Consider the following 22,543-nt stretch of genomic DNA (forward strand, 5'->3'; position numbering starts at 1 on the left):
GTTCCCCAGGACCAAAGTCCACCACCCTAACCACTAGCCCACTCCTCCACTCGGCTGGTGCCGTTCGATTATGCCCCTCCATATGACCTACCCAGTCTACCCATCCATGCTATCTACTCTCCCTTCCTCTCCCTTAGAGATTTGCCAAATTTGAAACAATTTGTGTAACTTTCTGTTAGGAGGAAGGAGACACACTATTCCGCCTCCTTTGTAAAGCTCTCGTTTACTGATCCTGCTCCTCAGCTGTTTGGGCTGTACAGGGCTCCCATAGGATCAGCATAGCAGGTCCCCAGGAGGGTATGAGGTGCTCTTAATCTCCATAAGAATCAGATAAAAATTAGAATTAAAAGGAGCATTTTAACAAGTGGAGGAGTAGCCTAATGGTTAGAGCAGAGGTTCTCAACCTAGTCCTCGGGACACACCTAGCCAGTTGGGTTTTCAGGATACCCACAATGAATATGCATGAGATAAATTTGCATGCCTTCTTCCACTGTGTGTAAATTTATCTCATGCATATTCATTGTGGGTATTCTGAAAATCTGTCTGGCTAGGACTGGGTTGAGAGCCCTTGGGTTAGAGCAACAGCTGACAATCAGGGAAGCCAGGTTCAAATTCCATTGCTGCTCCTTGAGATTTTGGGCAAATCACTTAACCCTCCATTGCCTCAGGTACAAAATTAGCTTGTCAGCCCTCCAGGAACATAAAAATACCTATTGTATCTGAATGTAACTCAACTTGAGCTACAACTGTATTTCTGATGCTTTAAAACCACTTTAAAAATTGCATTAAACCATTCCAAATAAATAAATATCTGCGTCTTACCAATAGTGTTGGCCAATGACCTTGGAGACTCCTCTTAACTGTAGCTACTGGTGAGATGGGAAGGGCACAGAGTTTTTAATGGATCAGAAACCAAGTCAGCATTCCAGGGCCAAGACATTTACAACTTCTTCTGAATCATAATAGGGAGTCACTTTGCACTTACCTGCACACACAGAACTGAAGCCTATATCATAAGAACTTCACTTAGTGCCTGAATGTATCTTGCTTGTCATTGGAGGAATGAACTCTTAAAAGGTATTTTATTTTCCCTATAGGTTGATCCCATCACGGGTATGGTGATAAACCTTACAGATCTTAAGCAGTATATGGAGGTAAGAGCACTTAAGAGCACTTTACTTGTAGCGCTTCAGTTATTTCTTTCATCTGATTTATAGCTCTTTGGGGGGCCCAATGCAGAAACCTTGCATTAGAGCTGAGGGCTAATGCTTGGCACACAACTTCCTAGCGCAAGAGTAATGCCAAAGTTTTGCTCCTCAGTGCAATAAACAAATAATATGCAATTGGCCTGCACAAGAAACATTCAGTAACTTAATTTAAGACAATTTAATACCAACATTTAATATTCTGTGACTACCCAAAGGTTCAAAGCGAATCCCAATAAAGAACCTAATAATATAACAATAGGTAGACTGGTCAGACCAAAAGGTCCGTGTAGCTCAGATACTGCTTCTGACAGTGGTCAGTCCAGGCCACAAATACCTGGCAGCAGTGGCGTACCAAGGGGGTGGCGGTGGGGGCGGTCCGCCCCGGGTGCATGCCGGTGGGGGGGTGCCGTGCACCTGTCGGCTCTTCGTTTTCATGCTCCCTCTGCCCTGGAACAGGTTACTTCCTGTTCCGGGGCAGAGGGAGCATGGAAATGAAGAGCTGACAGGCGCGCGGCACCCCCTCCCCCCTAGCGGCGTGCACCCGGGGGGGGGGGGGTTCTTTCGCCGGGGGGTCGCGCTGCACCCGGGGGTTATTTCGCCGAGGAGGGGGTCACACGGGGGGGCGCTGCACCTGGGGGGCGGGGCGCATCGGCGATCCGCCCCGGGTGTCAGCGCCCCTAGGAACGCCACTGCCTGGCAGAGTCCCAAAGAATAGCAAGATCTCATGTTATTTATCCCAGGGTTAAGCAGTGGATTTCCCCAGGTCTGCTTTAATAATGGTTTGTGGACTTTTCTTGCAGGAATTTGTCCAAACCTTTTTTTTTTTTTAATCCTACTACTGCTTTTACTACATCGAGGCCTGAACAATTGTGCAAAATTGTTCAGTAGGCAAAAATCCTACCAAATATCAAACTAGGTGCAGCATCGGAAAGCTGGTACCACAAATTCTTCAAACCTGTTACTCTGTAGTTAGACTGCTATCCTGGGGTGTCCTGGAGACGGCTCACACTGGCTCGCCAGAGCCATTTGTTATTTTTTAAAAATTTTGGGAGACGGTTGTTAAACTGTAAAAATTATCTCTCAAAATTTGGACCCCTTCTGGCAGCATCCAGCTGCCCTGTGGCTTCGGCATCTTCTTCCCCCGTCAGCACCTCTCTCTCCCAAAGTCTTTATTCCCCCACAGCACCTCTGTCTCCCAAAGTCTTTATTCCCCCCCCCCCCCCCCCCCCCGGCACCTCCTTTTCATTTGCTGGTGGCACACCACAATTAATTTTTTTTTAAGCAGTGCTGCAACATGTCAGCAGGAACAGGCTGCTTTCAGCCAATCCTGGGGGCCTTTCTTCAACCCTCAGGGGTGGGACAGGCTGAAGCAGCCTGCTCCTGCAGACGCTTGCCAGCACAGCTTAAAAAAATTAATCGTGGCAGAAAAATCAAGGCGGGAGGACAAAGAGGGAAAGAGCAGAGAAGTGCTGCTTCTGGGAGGGAGGGCAACGCGGGAGACAGATACTGCATCATGGGGTGGGGGCAGCAACAAGGGAGACAGACAACCAGGTACTGCATCAAGAGGGGTAGGGACTAGGGAAGGAGAGAGGTGCTGCATAAGGGGTGGGTCAAGGAGGGACAGAGATACTGCCTCAGGAGGGGTGAAGAGAGGTGCTGGACAGGGAGGTTAAGTGCTGGATAGGTTAGGTAAGGAATAAAGATTCAGGGGGTCTTTTCCTAAAGGTTAGCTCGAGTTATCTGCAGCAGGTCCCATTTTGTTCCTATGGGCCCTGCTGCAGATAACTCAAGCTAATCTTTAGTAAAAGAACCCCTCAGAGAGGGGAATGAGGAAGAGAATGGGGCACAGAGAGAGAAAGAGGTGCTGGATTTGGGGGGAGGGGGGAATTGGAAAGATAAGGAGAGAGATGCCAGGACCTGCAGGGAAAGAAGGAAGAGGCAGAAATGCTGACCCTGCAAAGGGGAGACAGAACAGGAGCGAAGGAAGAGAGAAAAACACTTGCTGAACCCCTAGGGGGAGGGACATGGGAAGGGAAAAGAGAGGGAGAGATGCTAACATGTGGCAGGGGGCATAGGGACACAGAAGGGTTATGTCGGACAGGACAAGAATAGAAACTCAGAGATGGGAGATGCTCAACATGGCAGGAAGACGGGATGATGCTGGGTCAGACAAATAAGGATGCAGAGAGAAGATGGATGGTGGACATGAAGAGAAAGGAAGTGCCAAATGGACACGGAGACTCTGGTGAAACAGTTAAGAGAAAAAAAGAGGAAAGCAGAAACTAGAGACTGGGACCAACACAATAAGAAAAATAAAATGACCAACAACAAAGGTAGAAAAAACAAAATTATTTTCTATTTATTGATCAGAATATATCAGTTTTTAGAATGTGCGTCTGCCAGAACTGGTTTTAGAAATGGCTGGGGCCCACAAGAAGAACCTCACTCATTGGTCTTCAATCACCAGAATAGCGGTGGTAAATCTCTAGCTCTGAGATGGGCCACCCTTGGCGTTTCTGAACTCCTTTACCTTTGCTGGCAGGGATACCGAGTCCCACCAGCCAAATTAAATGGACTGCTGCCGCTTCCTACTGCTTCTCACGCAAGTATGTGTGAGAATTCCTGACATGCTGCTCAAGAGCCAAAAACAAGCAGTGGGGAGTGGTGGTAGTCCATTTATTTGGCTGGTGGGGCTCGGCATCCCTGCCAGCAAAGGTATGCCTAGCGTGCCTGCATGGTGTGGGGGGGGGGGGGGAGGGTTCTAATTACCAAGCCCTCAAAATAGAGGCTAACTGAATTCCAGTTTCAATGCTGAAACTGGCCCCAAATCCTTCTGTCTGGTTTCAGTTTTCACCAAAAGATTATTTTCATTTCCAGCTATGTTTTTGGTTTAGCTGAAAATGACTGTGTTTTTGGTGGAAGCCGAAAATATGTGCTCTGTCTAATTTTTCTCCTTCCCCATATGTGAGTTGCCCCTCCTCTCGAACCCCCATCTTGAGTGGTGTAGTTGGAGTAACTCTCCTGCCCATTTTGCCTCTGCTCTCAAAATGGCTGCCATGACCGAGGCATCATTCCTGCTCTGACTAGACCAGTGTTTCCCAAGTTGGTAGCCCAACAGTAGTTCCCGTTTGGTGCGCGGTAAGCCTATGGTGGTCTTACTACCACTTAGTAAAAGGGCCCCTAAGTTGAATACACAATTGGCACTATCCTATTTGGACACAAGTCAGAAACTTGGGCTTGCAACATTATAGACTCCAGGCAGTGTTGCCAGGTGGGCGGTTTTACCGCCCAATTGGGCGGTTTTCCGCGACCCGCCGTGGGAAATTTTTGCCCGCGGCGGGTCGCGGTTTTTTGGGCTTCTTTTTTTTCTTTTCCGCGGTTTTTTCGGCCGCGGGGGGCGGGGTTAGTGACGTTTTGGGCGGGGTTAGTGACGTGTTGGGCGGGGCCGGTGACGGGGGAGGCGGGGCCGGTGACGGCGGGGGCGGGGTTGATGACGGCGGGGGTGATGACGCGGGGGTGGGGGTGTCAGGGGCGGGGTTTGAGTTTGGGCGGGTTTTGGGCTGGATTTGGGCTCGTTTGGGTGGGAAAAAATTTTTCCACCTGGCAACACTGACTCCAGGCCTAAGTGACTTATGAGTACTGGTTACAGAATGGCACCCAGCACTGATGTGCAAAACTTTCATTACATGTTTCTACTATAGATTTAATTGTGGATTTTAAACAGACCTCAGTAGTGCTGAAGGTTTTTTTTTTACAGCTTCAAGAATCAAGCCCTTGGATCTTCATCAGTCTCTGTTTTTTCTATATAAGACTTATTTCTTTAGAACTCTCTCCCATCAAATATCTTCAAAGCATTAGTAATTAAATGAGAAAACTTAGCTTTGTCAGCTCAAGGGCAAACAGTCCGACATGGCACATGTTTTGCATAAAGCTGTTTTCAAGGACATACACCCTAGAAAAATCAAAAAAGACAGTGAATCTCTATCTGTCGATAAAGGCCATATGACCCATCCAGTCTGCCAATCCTCTGTAACCCCTAATTCTTCCTGTTCCTAAGCGATCCCACATGCTTATCCCATGCCTTTTTAAATTCTGGAACAGTCCTCGACTCCACCACCTCCACCGGGAGGTCATTCCACACCTCCACCACCCTTTCTGTGAAATAATACTTCCTTAGGTTACTCCTAAGCCTATTCCCTCTTTTTTTTTTTTTATAAGTTTATATTCTTTACAAGCTTACAACTTGAACAGGAAAAATCAGACAAGCACAATTTTAGGAAATCAAGTCAGAGAAATAATAAATTTACATCTTGTATTAGACCACAATTGGTAGGGGGAGGCGTTATAAACTTAGGAGATGAGATTTAAAAGAAAATATGAACAAATTGAAGGAAAAGGCTTAACACATTTATCCACCTTAATTCACATGGAGGGGCATAATCGAACGCGAACACCCATGTGTAAGGACGTCCATCTCTGAGAACGGGTCTGTGAAGGGGCGGGCCGAACCGTATTTTTGAAAAAGATGGACGTCTATCTTTAGTTTCAAAAATACGGTTTCTGCCAGGCAAATGCATTGGATGTGGGCGTTTTCGTTTTTCAGCGATAATCGAAACCGAAGCGGCCCAGCTCAAAAACAACCAAATCCAAGGCTTTGGGTTGTGGGAGGGGCCAGGATTCATAGTGCACTGGTCCCCCTCACATGCCAGGACACCAACCGGACACCCTAGGGGGCACTTTTAAAAAATAGAAAAAAACATTAAATTACCTCCCAGGTGCATAGCTCCCTTCCCTTGGGTGCTGAGCCCCCCAAATCCCCCCCAAAACCCACTCCCCACAACTCAACACCATTACCATATCACTTAATGGTGAAGGAGGGCACCTACATGTGGGTACAGTGGGTTTTGGGGGGGGGTTTAGAGGGCTCCCATTTACCACCACAAGTGTAACAGGTAGGGGGGGGAATGGGCCTGGGTCCACCTGCCTGAAGTCCACTGCACCCACTAACAACTGCTCCAGGGACCTGCATACTGCTGTGATGGAGCTGGGTATGACATTTGAGGCTGGCATACAGGCTGGAAAAAAAAGTTGTTAAAGTTGTTTTTTTTTGGTGGGAGGGGGTTAGTGACCACTGGGGGAGTCAGGGGAGGTCATCCCCGAATTCCCTCCGGTGGTCATCTGGTCATTTAGGGCACTTTTTGGGGATCTGTTCGTGATAAAAAAGGGTCCAAAAAAAGTGACCTAAATTCTCGTTAAAAACGCCTTTTTTTTCCATTATCGGCCGAGCGCGCCTATCTCTGTTCAGCCGATAACCACGTCCCAGTCCCGCCTTCACCACGCCTCCGACACGCCCCCATCGACTTTATTTGTTCCCACGACGGAGTGCAGTTGAAGACGCCCAAAATCAGCTTTCGATTATACCGATTTGGGCACCCATGCAACAAAGATGCCCATCTCCCGATTTAGGTCGAAATATGGGCGTCTTTCACTTTCGATTATGAGGTGGATAGTATTCCTTTAACCCCAAATCATAATCGTGTGAGCCCCTCAAATCTCATAATTTTTATTTTTTGATCAATAAACTGTTTTAAGTGTTGAGGGAGAAAAAAAAACATATTTTGTTCCCAAATATTTAATATTGCATTTACAGGGGTAGTTTAAATTAAATGATGCTCATAATGCTTTTGTCTCAGTTCTTAACGCTACGAAAGCTTTTCTTCTCTCCTGGGTTTGCTTAGTGACATCAGGGAAGACCCATATTTTTCCTCCATAAAATGTTTGTAGGTTTTTTAAAGCTAATCTTCTCACAGCTTCTTGATCTTGTACAAAAATAAATGAAACAAGTAAAGTTTGTCTGTCGGTTACTGATGTTAAAGATGTTTCCAAGATATCTGAAATATTCAGTTCTCCTGCAGCTTGTGATGCGTTCTGTAAATCCTCTTCAATTCTTTTATTAGGCAAGTAGTAAATCTTATTTAAGGGCAGAATAGCTTCTGAGGAAAATTTTAAATTCTCAATCAGGTATCTTTTAAATATCTCCAGAGGACCACTGTTACTCTGTAATATTTATGCTCCCAACAATTATGATAAACAATTCTTTGCACAACTTACTAGGAAAATTCTAGCGATGGGAGATATACCAATGGTGGTGGGAGGTGATATGAACGATGTCATGGATCCAGCTTGGGATAGATCTAAACCAACAGGGAAGGAATTGGCCAGGAAGGAGAGGGGCCTTGTTAGGTTGAGTGACACTTTGGAGTTGGTGGATGTATGGAGAACCTTACATCCGATAGAAAAGGACTATACACACCTCTCCAGAGCTCATAGCACACTGTCCAGAATAGATTATATACTGACTACGCGAGAGTTACTGACCAAAGTGGAGGAAATTCAGATAGGTCCAATAATGATCTCAGATCATGCTTGGGTACGACTGCGAGTTCGGATAGAAGAGGAGAAGGGTGTAATGGGGACATGGCGTTTCCCCGCTCATTTATATCGGGATAACCAATATATACCTTATTTGGTAGAGAAATGGAGAGACTATAGTATTAATAACGCCCAGCATAGGGAGGATCCAGTTCTTTTTTGGGAGACTGCTAAAACAGTTCTACGGGGGAAACCATCTCTTATCTCGCCTTCCAAAGGAGGGCTTGGAACAGAGAAGTGTTTCGATTGGAAAGGCGGGTGATAACTTTACGGAAGAGGTATAGCCAGGATCATAACCTGAGAATTCGAAAACAGTTGCTGGAGGCGCAGCAAGCCTTAAATGAACTTTTGCAGGAGAGGATGCAGAAAGCGAATATATATTACAAATATCAGCTATATAAATTCGCTAATAAAAGTGGGAGATTCCTGGCGAGGATGGCTAATAGGAAGCTTGGGGTTAAAAAAATACTTACAATGAGGGCTGCCACAGGAGAACGGGTGCATAGTGATACCGGCATAGTGGGAATATTGGGAGATTTTTTCAGCAACTTATATACGCAGCAGGAGGACCTAGTGCAGCCTAGTGAGGCTTATCTCAGCAGCATGGATCTCCCACAAGTTTCTGAAGAGGAGGTAGAAGTGTTGAATGCACCAATAGCTGATGAGGAGGTAGAGCTAGTGATTAAATGGAGTAAGCTAGGGAAAGCGCCGGGGCCGGATGGCATGAGGAATGAATTCTACAAAATTCTTAACACTGAAATCAGCCCGGTCCTTACAGAGGTGTTTAATGTGGCCATACGGCAGGGGCAGCTGCCAGTGCACTTAAATAGAGCACAGATTAGCGTGCTACCAAAGCCAGGTAAGCCAACTGATCGACCTGACTCGTACAGGCCAATTTCTCTGTTGAATGCAGAGTTAAAATATCTAGCAAAGATATTGGTGAACCGCTTAGCGAGATATTTACCATCACTGATCATGGACTCTCAGGTGGGTTTTACCTGTGGGAGGGTGATAGCCAAGAATATGAGGAGAATTTGGGTGGCACTAGAAAGGGTACGAATGGAACAGGTCCCGGCATTGCTAGTAAGCTTTGACGCGGAGAAAGCGTTAGACCGCGTGGATTGGACCTATTTGTTTGCAGTGTTGACGGCATATGGTATAACGGGCCCTTTTGCGCAGGCGGTCAAAGTGCTGTATACGGACCCGAAAGCGCAGATATTTGCGAATGGCATGAGATCTGAATGGTTTCCAATCAGGAGGGGTACGAGGCAGGGTTGTCCACTTTCACCACTTCTTTTTATCTTGGCGTTAGACCCTTTAATGAGAGAGATCCAAAACAATGGAGACATTCGAGGAGTGAGGGTGCGGGACTATAACTTTAAGACAGCTGCATTTGCTGATGATCTCTTGGTGTTACTTACAGAGCCTAGGCACTCTTTGCCATTTCTCATGGAAAGTTTAGAGGAATATGGGAACTTCTCAGGGTTTCGGCTCAATCTTCAAAAGTCAGAAGCTTTAACTAGCAATGCTGAGCTTAAGCGAGAATGGGCTGACAGCTTCCCCGTGAGATGGGCGCAGGGATCTTTTAGATATCTGGGAATACAGCTTCCAATGGACACAAGGCGGATCTACGAACTAAATATAACTAAGTTGTTGAAAGAGACTAAAGAACAGCTAGCTCGATGGTCGATGCTTCCTTTGTCTTTGATGGGACGGATACAACTATTCCGCATGATAGTGTTTCCACGTTGGCTATTTGTTATGCAGGCTCTGCCATTAAGATTGTTGAACCGTGATGTGGTGGCGCTTCGGAGGTTAGTGGTAAAATTCTGTTGGGCAGGTAGGAAATCGAAGATGAAATGGCAATATTTAGTGGGGCACTGGAGTAAGGGGGGGTTAGGACTCCCAGATATGCGGGTGTATAATCAGGCATGTCTTTTGAGACATCTGCGAGACTGGATTATGGGCATATCTGCTTTTACGGACGTGGGGATGGAGCGAGCGTATTTCCATCCATGGCATTTGAATTACTTATTACATGTCCCAAAGAAAGGGAAACTGCCTGGAAGAATCAGAGATAGTTTATTGTTGGGGCCTCTTTGGCATGTGTGGAGGGACTTGTTACAACGATGGGGCCAGGATCCCACCACTAGTATACTACTTCCGTTGGCGGGGAATGATGAGTTCCCGCCTGGGAGAGATAATGCAGTGTTCCGTAGATTGCAGGAACAAGGAGTGGAATTGTTAGAAAGTGTCATGCAGGAGGATGGCACCTTGATCTCTTGGATGGACTTTCAGCAACGATGCTCAGGGGGAATGGCGGCGATGTTGGCTTATCGACAATTGTCACATTATGTGCGTAGTTTGCCCAAAGAAGGTCTGCTCCCTCGATTTGGGAGACAGCTCAAGGACTTTTTAGAGGGAGATGCACTGGGACAGACCTCAGTATCCTGGTTCTGTAAAGAGCTAGAGAAAGGGCGTCCGGAAAGGCAAGTACTAGAGGTGGCGGACAAATGGAGTGTTGAAGCACAGTGCCAAATTCCTGAGAAGCTTATAAGGCAATCGTTGTTGGGAATAACGAGGGTGGTTCACAGTGCAGAAATGCAAGAATGTCAGTATAGATTCCTTTATAGAGCCTACTTCTCCCCCAGAAGGGCTTTTCATGCAAAAGTAACTACTACTGATGCCTGCCTCAAGTGTAAGCAGGGCGGAGCTACGCTGACACATTGCCTATGGCAATGTAGATACATTAAAGGCTTTTGGTGGGGATTGGGTAGATACCTCAGTGGAGTTTTAGATCATCCAATAGTCATCACATTTGATAGAATGCTGTTAGGTATTCCTGGACGGTGGGGGGTGGATGCACGAGGGGACCAATTGTTTCTGAGTAAAGCATGCATAGTGGGGAAGAAGTGTATCCTTGGTCACTGGGTGCTGGACATGCCTCCTTCTCACTGGTACTGGAGGAATAGGGTACATCAACTGATGCTCTGGGAAGCGAGAGGGGCGCGACTGACACCAAAAAGGCAAAAGAGTTTTTTTAACTATATGGGGGAAATATATAAGTACGATATCGCCAAGAGCACGTAGTCAAATACTGAATAGATTACCATGGGATATTGGAAGGGACCAGAGGGAGCCAGAGGTGGGACATGCAAACAGAATGGGAAGGGAGGAGGGGGAGGGAGTAAGTGTGGACTCATAAGGATGGAGGGTATATATTTAGTCGAAATATAGGTAACCTGGTTGGAAGTATGGGTTGTAAGGGGAGGGAGGGGGGAGGGGCATAGTTGGAGGGAGGACGAGGGAATGGAGGATACAGTAGTTGAAGGGGAACTATGATCTAATGTACTACCTATGAGAAGATGTAAATAGTGGGGAGGGGATGGAGGGGAAGGCCTGATAAACAAGTTTCATGGCTGTACGCTACCGTTTAGATCACCTGTTTATTGGTTTGTTGGTTTAAAACTGATTTCTTGTGCATTTGAAATGTGGAGGGTGTTGTTAACTTGGACGTTCCTCAGTAAAGTGTTGACGTATAAATTTCTACAGTTGAGAGGGGGGAGGAGGAGGGGAGAATAAATAAAAACTTGATGACTGTATAATGGATTTGTTAGAATAGCTTAATATTGGAGAAATGTACACGGCTGTGGAAATTGTCTTTTAATGAAGAATTTATGCTTTCTGTTTGTCATCAATTAAAAACATTTAAATATAAATATCTCCAGAGGAGTATATACAGACGTTCGAGGAAAGTTCAATAATCCGAGATTTAACCTTCGGTAATTCTCAAATTGTTCCATTTTTCGGTGTAACAAAGCATTGTCCTTTATCAGCTGTACTGAAGTTTCTTTCGTTTTATTAACTTCTATATTCAGAGTATAAATATTTTCATTAATTTCAGTTTTCATCATTACAAATGCTGTAGACAAATTTTGAATGGTACTCACAAGTCTCTATTTGGCCTGAGGAGTTCGTCATGGTTCGATCCGGGTGCTGGAGTGTATTCCAGATAGACTCTAGCGTTACCGCCACAGAAGCGGCCTTTCCTGTTTCAGGTCCCGTCGAGAGATGTTCTCCAAACCTCCGCCGGGTCATTGACCTCGGGCCCCTGACGTAGTAAACCTCCGTCCTCTTCATGAGCGGAAGTACCGTCCTGCAGGTCGGGTCCGGCTAGATGCGGCGGTGGGAAAAGAGTCGGAGGGGACAATATTGTGTCCAGTCCCAGGGTCTCGGCTTCTCCTTGATCCAGGAACACAGCGGGATTCTCTCAGACTTCAGGTAATGTGGAATGCCTCGTTGTAAATCTCTCTATGCTTTGCTGCGTGGCCGATGATGTTCTGGTTGATGGGGTACAGACCTTCACGGAACCCTTCCTTTTCGTATGGGGCATAATTTTTGAAGGAAAAAAAGGAAATATTCACTAAGAACACAGCAAGCTCAGAGAGAGCATTCACAAGGAACTTAGTGTGCCACCATCTTGCTCCGCCCCCTATTCCCTCTTAATTTTGTCATATGCCCCCTCATTCCAGAACTCTCCTTCATTTGAAAAAGACTCTCTTCCTGTACATAAATGCCCTTGAGATATTTAAACGTTTCTATCATGTCTCCTCTCTCCCAGCGTATACATGTTGAGGTACCTAAGCCTGTCCCTGTAATTTTTGCATTCAAGACCACTTACTAATTTCGTAGCCACCCTCTGGACCGACTCCATCCTATTTATATCTTTCCGTAGGTGCGGTCTCCAGAACTACACACAGTACTCCAAATGAGGTCTCACCAGAGACTTATAGAACAGCACTATCACTATGATAGATGTTTAAGTATAGAAAGATAGAGATTCAGGTTTTTTTTTATTTTTCTATGGGGTATGTCCTTGAAACAGCTTTATGCGAAAAATGTGCCATGTCGGACTGTTTGCCCCTGAGCCGACAAAGCTAAGTTTTCTCATTTAAAAGATATTGAAAGATATTAAAAGCTTTGAAGATATTTGATGGGGGGGAGAGTTGTAAAGAAATAAGTCTTATATAGAAAAAACAAAGAGACTGATGAAGATCCAAGTGCTCGATTCTTGAAGCTTTAAAAAAAAAAAAAAAAACCTTCAGCAGCTTTGAGTTGCACTACAGAGGTCTGTTTAAAATCTACAATTAAAGCTGTAGCAGAAACATTCATTTGGACTCTAGAGTATTTCTTGCCAGAGTTGGGATTAACATATAGCCACCTTAGTAATTCCCTTATCCCTTATTTGTGCTGTTTGTCTGTCCTAATTAGATTGTAAGCTCTGTCGAGCAGGGACTGTCTCTTCATGTTCAAGTGTACAGTGCTGGGTATGTCTAGTAGTGCCATAGAAATTATAATTAGTAGTAGTAGTAGTAGTAGAGAATGCAAAACCTTCAGAGAGAAAATCTAACAGAAAAAGATTTCTAGTGACTCTACTATGATTCCTATTAAAAAATGCAGTCAGCCCGAGTCCCCACAAAAAGCCTTAAAGGTCAGAACCAGGACTTAAATGTGTAATTTGGCCTCCATTGGCAACTGTAACATTAAAGGGGAGATGGAGTTGTATTTAATTGCAGAAAAGATTACTCTAACTGCAGGATTCTGTACTCTCTGCAACTTCATTATTAAAGATTTTGTTCAGCCAATATAAATAGAGTTGCGATAGTCCAATAGTGGTAATATTAATGACTGCCAGTATTCTGTAACTTAAGCGCACTGTTGGTGTCCACATTTAAGCACTGGCTTCTAGAACTGCCTTTTAGGAAGGTAAAGCAGTTTTCTGGGTATTGCTGGCCCTGAAAGACACTCTTGGTAGGACAGTAATGCTGAACTTGTTATAGATGTGGCACTGTACCTGACAGAACTGTGTTCTCCAGTGCATGGCAGATTACCACTTTACTGTAAGACATTTTGATAAGTGCGTGAAATTTTGAACAAAGTAACAGATTTCTTCTCATTTCTTGTTTTGTATCATTAGAAGGCAATCATGGAGCCCTTGGACCATAAAAACCTGGATAAAGATGTTCCCTACTTTGCTGATGTAGTAAGGTATGTGCTGTTATCAGAGGAAAAATGTTAGATCTTTAAAAGCCAGACCTTTTTTTTTTGTTTGTTTATATGAAATGATTTATTGTTTTAAGGAGGCATTTTGTTTGAAAGTCTCTTTTCTAGCCTTTTTTAACCTACGTTTGATAGCTTGGAATATAAGAAGCACATTCACTTTTTCTCCTAGTGGATATTTCTTTGAAGGACCATGAAAAGTACGTGCAAAAGCCATCCTACAGCAGCAGTTGCCCAGCTAGTCAATGCTGTGGGCGAATTAGAGCCTAAATTATTTAATGGCTCAGTGGAAGCCTGGGCTCAAATTCTAGTGGCCCTTCTTGTGAGCTTGGATAAGTTATTTAATCCTTTGCCGGAGTTAGAAACGTAAAGCCAGACTTACTAAAGCAGGTTACAATGCATTATTAGTAATAAATAGGTTTCATTACAGGAAATGGAAAAGACAGTAAACACACATTAGCATGTTAGCATTCACTGTAGGGCTGTAGTGAATATTCGTATTCGATTTGATTCAGTCGAATAGTGATTTAAATTTGAATACGAATAATTCAGAGCTCTACTGAGCTAAATCCTACTGAAATAAACACTTGTTCCATATCATCAAGCAGATCAATCCATAGACTGGTGGGTTGTGTCCATCTACTAGCAGGCGAAGATAGAGAGCAATCTTTTGCCTCTCTGTATGTGGTCATGTGCTACCAGAAAATCCTCAGTATAGTCAATATCAAAGCTCCATCCGCAGGAATCACCAAACAGAGAGAATTACACCTACAAAGGGATACTCCACCACCCAACCACCGCCGACGCGGGGGAACTGGCATGTCCTGCTACCGCAACCGCGGGAGGAGCTGGCTTAACCCATCACCGCCAAAGCGAGAGGGAAACAAAGCTACCCTACTACCGCACGAAGTGGGAGGGAGCACTGGCATAATTTAGTTATGAATCCAACCACTGTCGAAATGGGGGGAAAGAAGCAGCAGCTCACTGTAACATAAAGTCGTCCCAACTCCAGGGAAATCCAAGTGGAAGACCTTGAACTCGAAGTCCTCCTGAACAGGAACTGAAGTCTAAACTTGAACCTGAAATATAACTGAACTAGAACAAACAGTACAGATATCTGGGAGGGACTATGGATTGATCTGCTATGATTAATGGAAAGAAAATTATCAGGTATGATACGTAATTTTACCTTCCATATCATCAAGCAGATCAATCCATAGACTGGTGGGATGTACCCAAGCAGTACTCACCCAGGGCGGGACATGGAAATCCCAGAACGCAACACTGAAGCTCCAAACTGGGCCTCGGCCCCTGCTGCCACGTCCAAGCGATAATGCTGTGAGAAGGTATGAGCCGACGCCCAAGTCGCCGATCTGCAAATCTCCTCCAAGGAAACGGACCTGGACTCTGCCATTGAAGCCGCCTGTGCTGTAGTAGAATGAGCCTTCAGCTGGATAGGCGGCACCTTCCCTGCGGCCACATAAGCCGCCGCAATCGTTTCCTTGATCCAACTTGCCACGGTAGGTTTAGATGCCTGCAGACCCCTACGGGGGCCCGCGAACAGCACGAACAGGTGATCCGACTTCCGGAAATTGTTGGTCGCTTCCAAGTATCTGATGATAACTCGTCTAACATCCAGGCATCTGAACGCACGATACTCCTCTGGATAATCCTTCCTACGAAAGGAGGATAGACAAAGCTGCTGATTCACATGGAAGCGAGAAACAATTTTGGGCAGGAAGGAAGGCACTGGGCGAATAGACACTCCTGCCTCCGTGAACCGCAGGAACAGCTCTCTACACGAGAGCGCCTGGAGCTTGGAAACCCTCCTGGCTGAAGCGATTGCCACCAAAAAGACCGCTTTCAACGTCAGGTCCTTCAGAGACAGCCGCGATAATGGCTCAAAGGGCGGCTTCTGCAAGGCCCGCAGCACCAGATTGAGATTCCACGTAGACATTATCGAGTGCAGAGGAGGGCGTAGGTGATTAACCCCTTTGAGAAAATGCACCACATCTGGCTGAGAAGCCAGGGAAGCACCCTTCAGGCGACTCCTGAAGCAAGCTAGAGCCGCTACCTGGACCTTAAGAGAGCTGAGCGACAGACCTTTCTCCAGACCTTCTTGCAAGAACACCAACACTGAAGCAATTGGCACCGTGAAGGGTGACAGGGATCCTGCCTCGCATCATTTATTTATTTATTGCATTTGTATCCCACATTTTCCCACCTATTTGCAGGCTCAATGCGCCTTACATAATTTTGTTAACATTGTCATTACAGGATAACAGATACATTTAGTTTTGTGCAGTGATTAAGTAAGGGAAGAAAGAAGAAGGAAGGGAGTGATTAGGGTAATTATAGAAGGTGGGCTTTCTTAACTGATTGGGTTGGTGAGGTGGATTAGTGTGGCTATAGGTTCTCATTGTAGGCCTTGTTGAAGAGATATGTCTTCAGAGATTTGCGAAAGATAGTTGTTTCGTCGATTGTTCTCATGTCTGTGGGCAATGCATTCCATAATTGCGTGCTTATGTAAGAGAAGGTAGTGGCATGCATCAGCTTGTATTTTAGTCCTTTACAACTGGGGAAGCGTAGGTTAAGAAATTTGCAGGATGATCTTGTGGCATTTCTTGGAGGTAGGTCCACAAGGTTTAGCGTGTAGATTGGGGCGTCTGCGTGAATGATTTTTGTACAATTGTGCAGATCTTGAATGTAATGCGTTCCCTCAGTGGGAACCAGTGGAGCTTCTCTCTTAAGGGTTTTGCACTTTCATATTTAGTTTTTCCAAATATGAGTCTGGCGGCAGTATTCTGGGCAGTTTGGAGTTTTTTGATAGTCTGTTCTTTGCAGCCCGCATATAGTGCGTTGCAGTAATCCAGATGACTTATTACCATTGACAGTACCAGGGTACGGAAGATGTATCTCAGGAAGAAAGGTTTTACTCTTTTAAGTTTCCACATGGAGTAGAACATCTTTTTCGTCGTGTTTTTCACGTGGGCATTGAGAGTGAGGTTTTGATCAATGGTGACTCCAAGAATTTTCAAGTTTTGTGAGACAGGAAGAGAACAGTATGGTGTGATTATGGTGGAGAAGTTTTTTGTGTTATGTTGTGAGGTGAGTACAAGACATTGTGTTTTTTCTGCGTTAAGTTTTAGTTGGAATGCATCTGCCCAGGTGTGCATTATTTGGAGGCTTTGGTTGATCTCATTGGTGATTTCATTTAGATCATGTTTGAACTGGATGTAAATTGTGACTTCATCTGCATATATGTAGGGGTTGAGGTTTTGATTGGCTAGCAGTTTGGCTAAAGGTATCATCATCAGGTTGAATAAGGTTGGCGAGAGGGGGGATCCTTGGGGGGACTCCACATTCAGGTATCCATGGGGGTGATCTGTCCGCGTTCGTTGTTACTTGGTATGATCTTGTGGTCAGGAATCCTTTGAACCATTTGAGAACTGTGCCTCCTATTCCGAAGTATTCTAGTATATGTAATAATATTTCATGATTAACCATGTCAAAGACACTGGACATGTCGAATTGTAGGAGGAGTATGTTGTTACCAGTTGCAATTGCTTGTTTAAATGAGTTCAGTGCGGACACTAGAACAGTTTCGGTGCTGTGATTTGATCGAAATCCTGATTGAGACTCGTGCAGAATTGATTGTTTATTTAGGTATTCAGTAAGTTGTTTCGTCACTATGCCTTCCATGAGTTTGGTTATGAGTGGAATAGATGCTACTGGGCGATAGTTGGTTAGGTATATTGTGTTTTTCTTAGCATCTTTTGGTAGCGGAGTAAGAAGGATGTTTCCTTTATCCGTGGGAAAGAGCCCATTTTGAAGCCTGTGATTTACGTGGTTCGTGAGGTCTATTTTGAAATGTTTAGGTGCGGATCTTATTAGACTATTAGGGCAAATGTCTAATTTGCATTGTGATTTGGCGTATTTTCCGAGCCAATGTGAGATTTCATTTGATGAGAGCGTGTCAAAGTTGGTCCATGATCGATCTGCTGGGCATTCCCCGGATTTTGGGTCTAGACATTCAAGGACATTTGTGTACTCCGTTATATTAGTAGGTATCATGAGTCGGAGCTTTATGATTTTTTCCTTGAAGTATTTTGCAAGATTGGTTGCTGATGGGGTATCTGTGTTGTTGGAGGTAACCGTAGTAGTATTTAGGAGATTGTTTACGAGTGAGAAGAGTTTGTGTGTATCCTTGTAGTTTGGTCCTATTTTGTTTGTCCTTTTAGTTTGTCTGACAGTGTATTTGTATTTTCTCCGAGGACAAGCAGGCTGCTTGTTCTCACTGATGGGTGACGTCCACGGCAGCCCCTCCAATCGGAAACTTCACTAGCAAAGTCCTTTGCTAGCCCTCGCGCGCCCGCACGCACCGCGCATGCGCGGCCGTCTTCCCGCCCGAAACCGGCTCGAGCCGGCCAGTCTTCTTTTGTCCGCACTCGGTACGGTCGTGTTTTCGCCGTGTCGAGCCCCGGAAAGTCGACCTCGCGCGTCCAATTTATTTTGAGCGTGTTTTTTTCCTTCGGGAAAGTTTTCTCTTAGTCGGGAAGTGCTCCGGAAACCCCCCGCCGGGTTTCGTGTAAATCCTCCCCGTACTTCCAGCTTTTTGCCCCGGTAAGTTTTCTTTCGTCGTCGGGGTAGGCCTCTTTTTGGCCTCGGTCGAGATTTTTCTCCCTCTAAATTTTGGTGCTTCAAATTTCGCCATTTCGGCTTTTGATTTCGCCGGCGTGATTTTTCCGCCCATGACATCGAAGCCTTCCAGCGGCTTCAAGAAGTGCACCCAGTGCGCCCGGGTTATCTCGCTCACTGATCGACACTCGTCGTGTCTTCAGTGTCTGGGGGCCGAGCACCGCCCTCAGAACTGCAGTCTGTGTTCCCTGCTTCAAAGGCGGACTCAGGTAGCGAGACTAGCCCAGTGGAACGTGTTGTTCTCGGGCTCTTCGTCGGCATCGGCACCGGGATCTTCGAGTGCATCGACGTCGTCAGCGTCCAGACCATCTTCCTCGGCCGCCCCTGCATCGAGTGCATCGAGGCATCGGGCCTCTGCATCGGCGCCGAGACATCGGATAGCTGCATCGACGTCGGTGGTACCAGGACCTCGTCTGCTGATGTCGTCGGACGGTGGTGCATCGGGTGGAGTGCAGGTGAGGGCTGTCCATTCCCCTGCTGGTGGCGGTGAGCCCTCGGGTGGGTCTCCGCCTACCCTGAGGGCTCCTGCGGTACAGCCCCCCCGAGATCGACCTTCTTCAGTCTCGGCCCCGAGGAAGCGACGGATGGATTCGACGTCCTCCTCGTCGGTGCCGGGGAGCTCCGGTGACATGCTTCGGAAGAAATCGAAGAAGCATCGACACCGGTCTCCTCCCCGTGTCGGCACCGAGAGCTCTGGGTCGCCGAGGGATTCGGCACCCAGCAGGCATCGGCACCGAGAGGACCGCTCACCCTCTGTTCAAGAGGTGTCGATGCGCTCCGCTCTGGACAGCCCGGAACAGCCTCCACGCCCGGAACAGGTACTGACGTCGACGCCTGCATCGACCTCTCAGCCTTTCTCTGCAGCCACTCTAAACGAGAGCCTCCGGGCCGTTCTCCCAGAGATTCTGGGAGAGCTGTTGCGCCCTACCCCTCCGGTACCGGCGGTGCTTGCGCCTCCGGTACCGTTGAGCGTGGCGCCGGCTGGCCCATCGCCCAGGTTGAGGTCCCCGACGTCGGTACCGCGTGCGGTGCCGACCGCGGCCACCTCCCAGGAAGGCTCCCCGACCACGTCGGCGGAGGGAGCTTCGCCGATGCGGGCAAGGGAGTCTACCTCTCGACGCCCCCATCGTGGACGGGGTTCCACGGAGTCGAGCAGGGCGAGGTTGCAGACACAGGTCCGGGAACTCGTGTCTGACACCGAGGGTGAGGCCTCGTGGGAGGAAGAGGAAGATCCCAGATATTTCTCTGACGAGGAGTCTGAGGGTCTTCCGTCTGATCCCACTCCCTCTCCTGAGAGACAGCTTTCTCCTCCCGAGAGTCTGTCTTTCGCTTCCTTTGTCCGGGAGATGTCTACGGCCATCCCCTTCCCGGTGGTTGTGGAGGACGAGCCCAGGGCTGAAATGTTTGAGCTCCTGGACTATCCTTCTCCACCTAAGGAAGCGTCCACTGTTCCCTTGCACCATGTCCTGAAGAAGACATTGCTTGCGAACTGGACCAAGCCATTAACTAATCCCCACATTCCCAAGAAGATCGAGTCCCAGTACCGGATCCATGGGGACCCAGAGCTGATGCGCACTCAGTTGCCTCATGACTCTGGAGTTGTGGATTTGGCCCTAAAGAAGGCTAAGAGTTCTAGGGAACATGCTTCGGCGCCCCCGGGCAAGGACGCTAGAACCTTAGACTCCTTTGGGAGGAAGGCCTACCATTCCTCTATGCTCGTGTCCAAGATCCAGTCCTACCAGCTCTACACGAGCATACACATGCGGAACAATGTGCGGCAGTTGGCGGGCTTGGTTGATGCTCTTCCCCCTGAGCAAGCCAAGCCTTTTCAGGAGGTGGTCAGGCAGCTGAAGGCGTGCAGAAAATTCCTGGCCAGAGGAGTTTATGACACTTTTGATGTTGCGTCCAGGGCCGCTGCTCAAGGTGTGGTGATGCGCAGGCTCTCATGGCTGCGTGCCGCCGACCTGGAGAATAGAATCCAGCAGCGGATTGCGGACTCGCCTTGCCGTGCGGATAACATTTTTGGCGAAAAAGTCGAACAGGTGGTAGAGTCTCTCCACCAGCGGGACACCGCATTCGACAAGTTCGCCCGCCGGCAGCCTTCAGCTTCTATCTCTACAGGTAGACGATTTTTCGGGGGAAGGAAGACTGTTCCCTATACTTCTGGCAAGCGTAGGTACAATCCTCCTTCCCGACAGCCTGCGGCCCAGGCTAAGCCCCAGCGCGCTCGCTCTCGTCAGCAGCGTGCGACTCAGCAAGGCCCCGCGGCTCCCCAGCAAAAGCAAGGGGCGAGCTTTTGACTGGCTCCAGCAGAGCATAGCCGACATCCCAGTGTCAGTGCCGGGCGACCTGCCTGTCGGAGGGAGGTTGAAAGCTTTTCACCAAAGGTGGCCTCTCATAACCTCCGATCAGTGGGTTCTCCAAATAGTCCGGCAAGGATACACCCTCAATTTGGCCTCAAAACCTCCAAATTGTCCTCCGGGAGCTCAGTCCTACAGCTTCCAGCACAAGCAGGTACTTGCAGAGGAACTCTCCGCCCTTCTCAGCGCCAATGCGGTCGAGCCCGTGCCATCCGGGCAAGAAGGGCTGGGATTCTATTCCAGGTACTTCCTTGTGGAAAAGAAAACAGGGGGGATGCGTCCCATCCTAGACCTAAGGGCCCTGAACAAATATCTCGTAAAAGAAAAGTTCAGGATGCTTTCCCTGGGCACCCTTCTCCCCATGATTCAGCAAAACGATTGGCTATGCTCTCTGGACTTGAAGGATGCCTACACACACATCCCGATACTGCCAGCTCACAGACAGTATCTGCGATTTCAGCTGGGCACACGCCACTTCCAGTACTGTGTGCTACCCTTTGGGCTCGCCTCTGCGCCCAGGGTGTTCACAAAGTGCCTAGCTGTGGTAGCAGCGGCGCTTCGCAGGCTGGGGGTGCACGTGTTCCCATATCTCGACGATTGGCTGGTGAAGAACACATCCGAGGCAGGAGCCCTGCAGTCCATGCAGATGACTATTCGCCTCCTGGAGCTACTGGGGTTTGTGATAAATTACCCAAAGTCCCATCTTCTCCCAGTGCAGAAACTCGAATTCATCGGAGCCCTGCTGGATTCTCGGACGGCTCGCGCCTATCTCCCAGAGACGAGAGCCAACAACTTGTTGTCCCTCGTCTCGCGGGTGCGAGCGTCCCAGCAGATCACAGCTCGGCAGATGTTGAGATTGCTGGGCCACATGGCCTCCACAGTTCATGTGACTCCCATGGCCCGCCTTCACATGAGATCTGCTCAATGGACCCTAGCCTCCCAGTGGTATCAGGCCGCTGGGGGTCTAGAGGACGTGATCCACCTGTCCACGAGTTTTCTCGAATCCCTGTTTTGGTGGACGATTTGCTCCAATTTGACTCTGGGACGTCCCTTCCAAATTCCTCAGCCACAAAAAGTGCTGACCACGGATGCGTCTCTCCTGGGATGGGGAGCTCATGTCGATGGGCTTCACACCCAAGGAAGTTGGTCCCTCCAAGAACGCGATCTACAGATCAATCTTCTGGAGTTGCGAGCGATCTGGAACGCTCTGAAGGCTTTCAGAGATCGGCTGTCCCATCAAATTATCCAAATTCAGACAGACAATCAGGTTGCCATGTACTATGTCAACAAGCAGGGGGGCACCGGATCTCGCCCCCTGTGTCAGGAAGCCGTCAGCATGTGGCTCTGGGCTCGCCGTCAGGGCATGGTGCTCCAAGCCACATATCTGGCAGGCGTAAACAACAGTCTGGCCGACAGGTTGAGCAGGATTATGCAACCTCACGAGTGGTCGCTCAATTCCCGTGTGGTGCGACAGATCTTCCAGGCGTGGGGCACCCCCCTGGTGGATCTCTTCGCATCTCAAGTGAACCACAAGGTCCCTCAGTTCTGTTCCAGGCTTCAGGCCCACGGCAGACTGGCGTCGGATGCCTTCCTCCTGGATTGGGGGGAAGGTCTGCTGTATGCTTATCCTCCCATACCTCTGGTGGGGAAGACTTTGTTGAAACTCAAGCAAGACCGAGGCACCATGATCCTGATTGCTCCCTTTTGGCCGCGTCAGATCTGGTTCCCTCTTCTTCTGGAGTTATCCTCCGAAGAACCGTGGAGATTGGAGTGTTTTCCGACCCT

General features: G+C 47.6%; 1 protein-coding gene across 2 annotated transcripts in view; it reads left to right on the forward strand.

Annotated features, from left to right (window-relative positions):
- The window catches only part of PTS (6-pyruvoyltetrahydropterin synthase), a 65,070-nt gene that overhangs the window by 17,001 nt on the left and 25,526 nt on the right, over positions 1-22,543 (forward strand). For both annotated transcript variants that reach the window (XR_003941945.1, XM_030201192.1), the window contains exons 4-5: positions 1,098-1,154; positions 13,618-13,688. Coding sequence is in view for 1 of the 2 variants with exons in the window: in XM_030201192.1 (XP_030057052.1) it covers positions 1,098-1,154; positions 13,618-13,688 (128 nt within the window). In the remaining variant the exon portion in view is untranslated. The remainder of the gene's footprint in view (positions 1-1,097; positions 1,155-13,617; positions 13,689-22,543) is intronic.

The sequence above is a fragment of the Microcaecilia unicolor genome, chromosome 4 (genome assembly GCF_901765095.1).
Source record: "Microcaecilia unicolor chromosome 4, aMicUni1.1, whole genome shotgun sequence".
Classification (NCBI taxonomy): domain Eukaryota; kingdom Metazoa; phylum Chordata; class Amphibia; order Gymnophiona; family Siphonopidae; genus Microcaecilia; species Microcaecilia unicolor.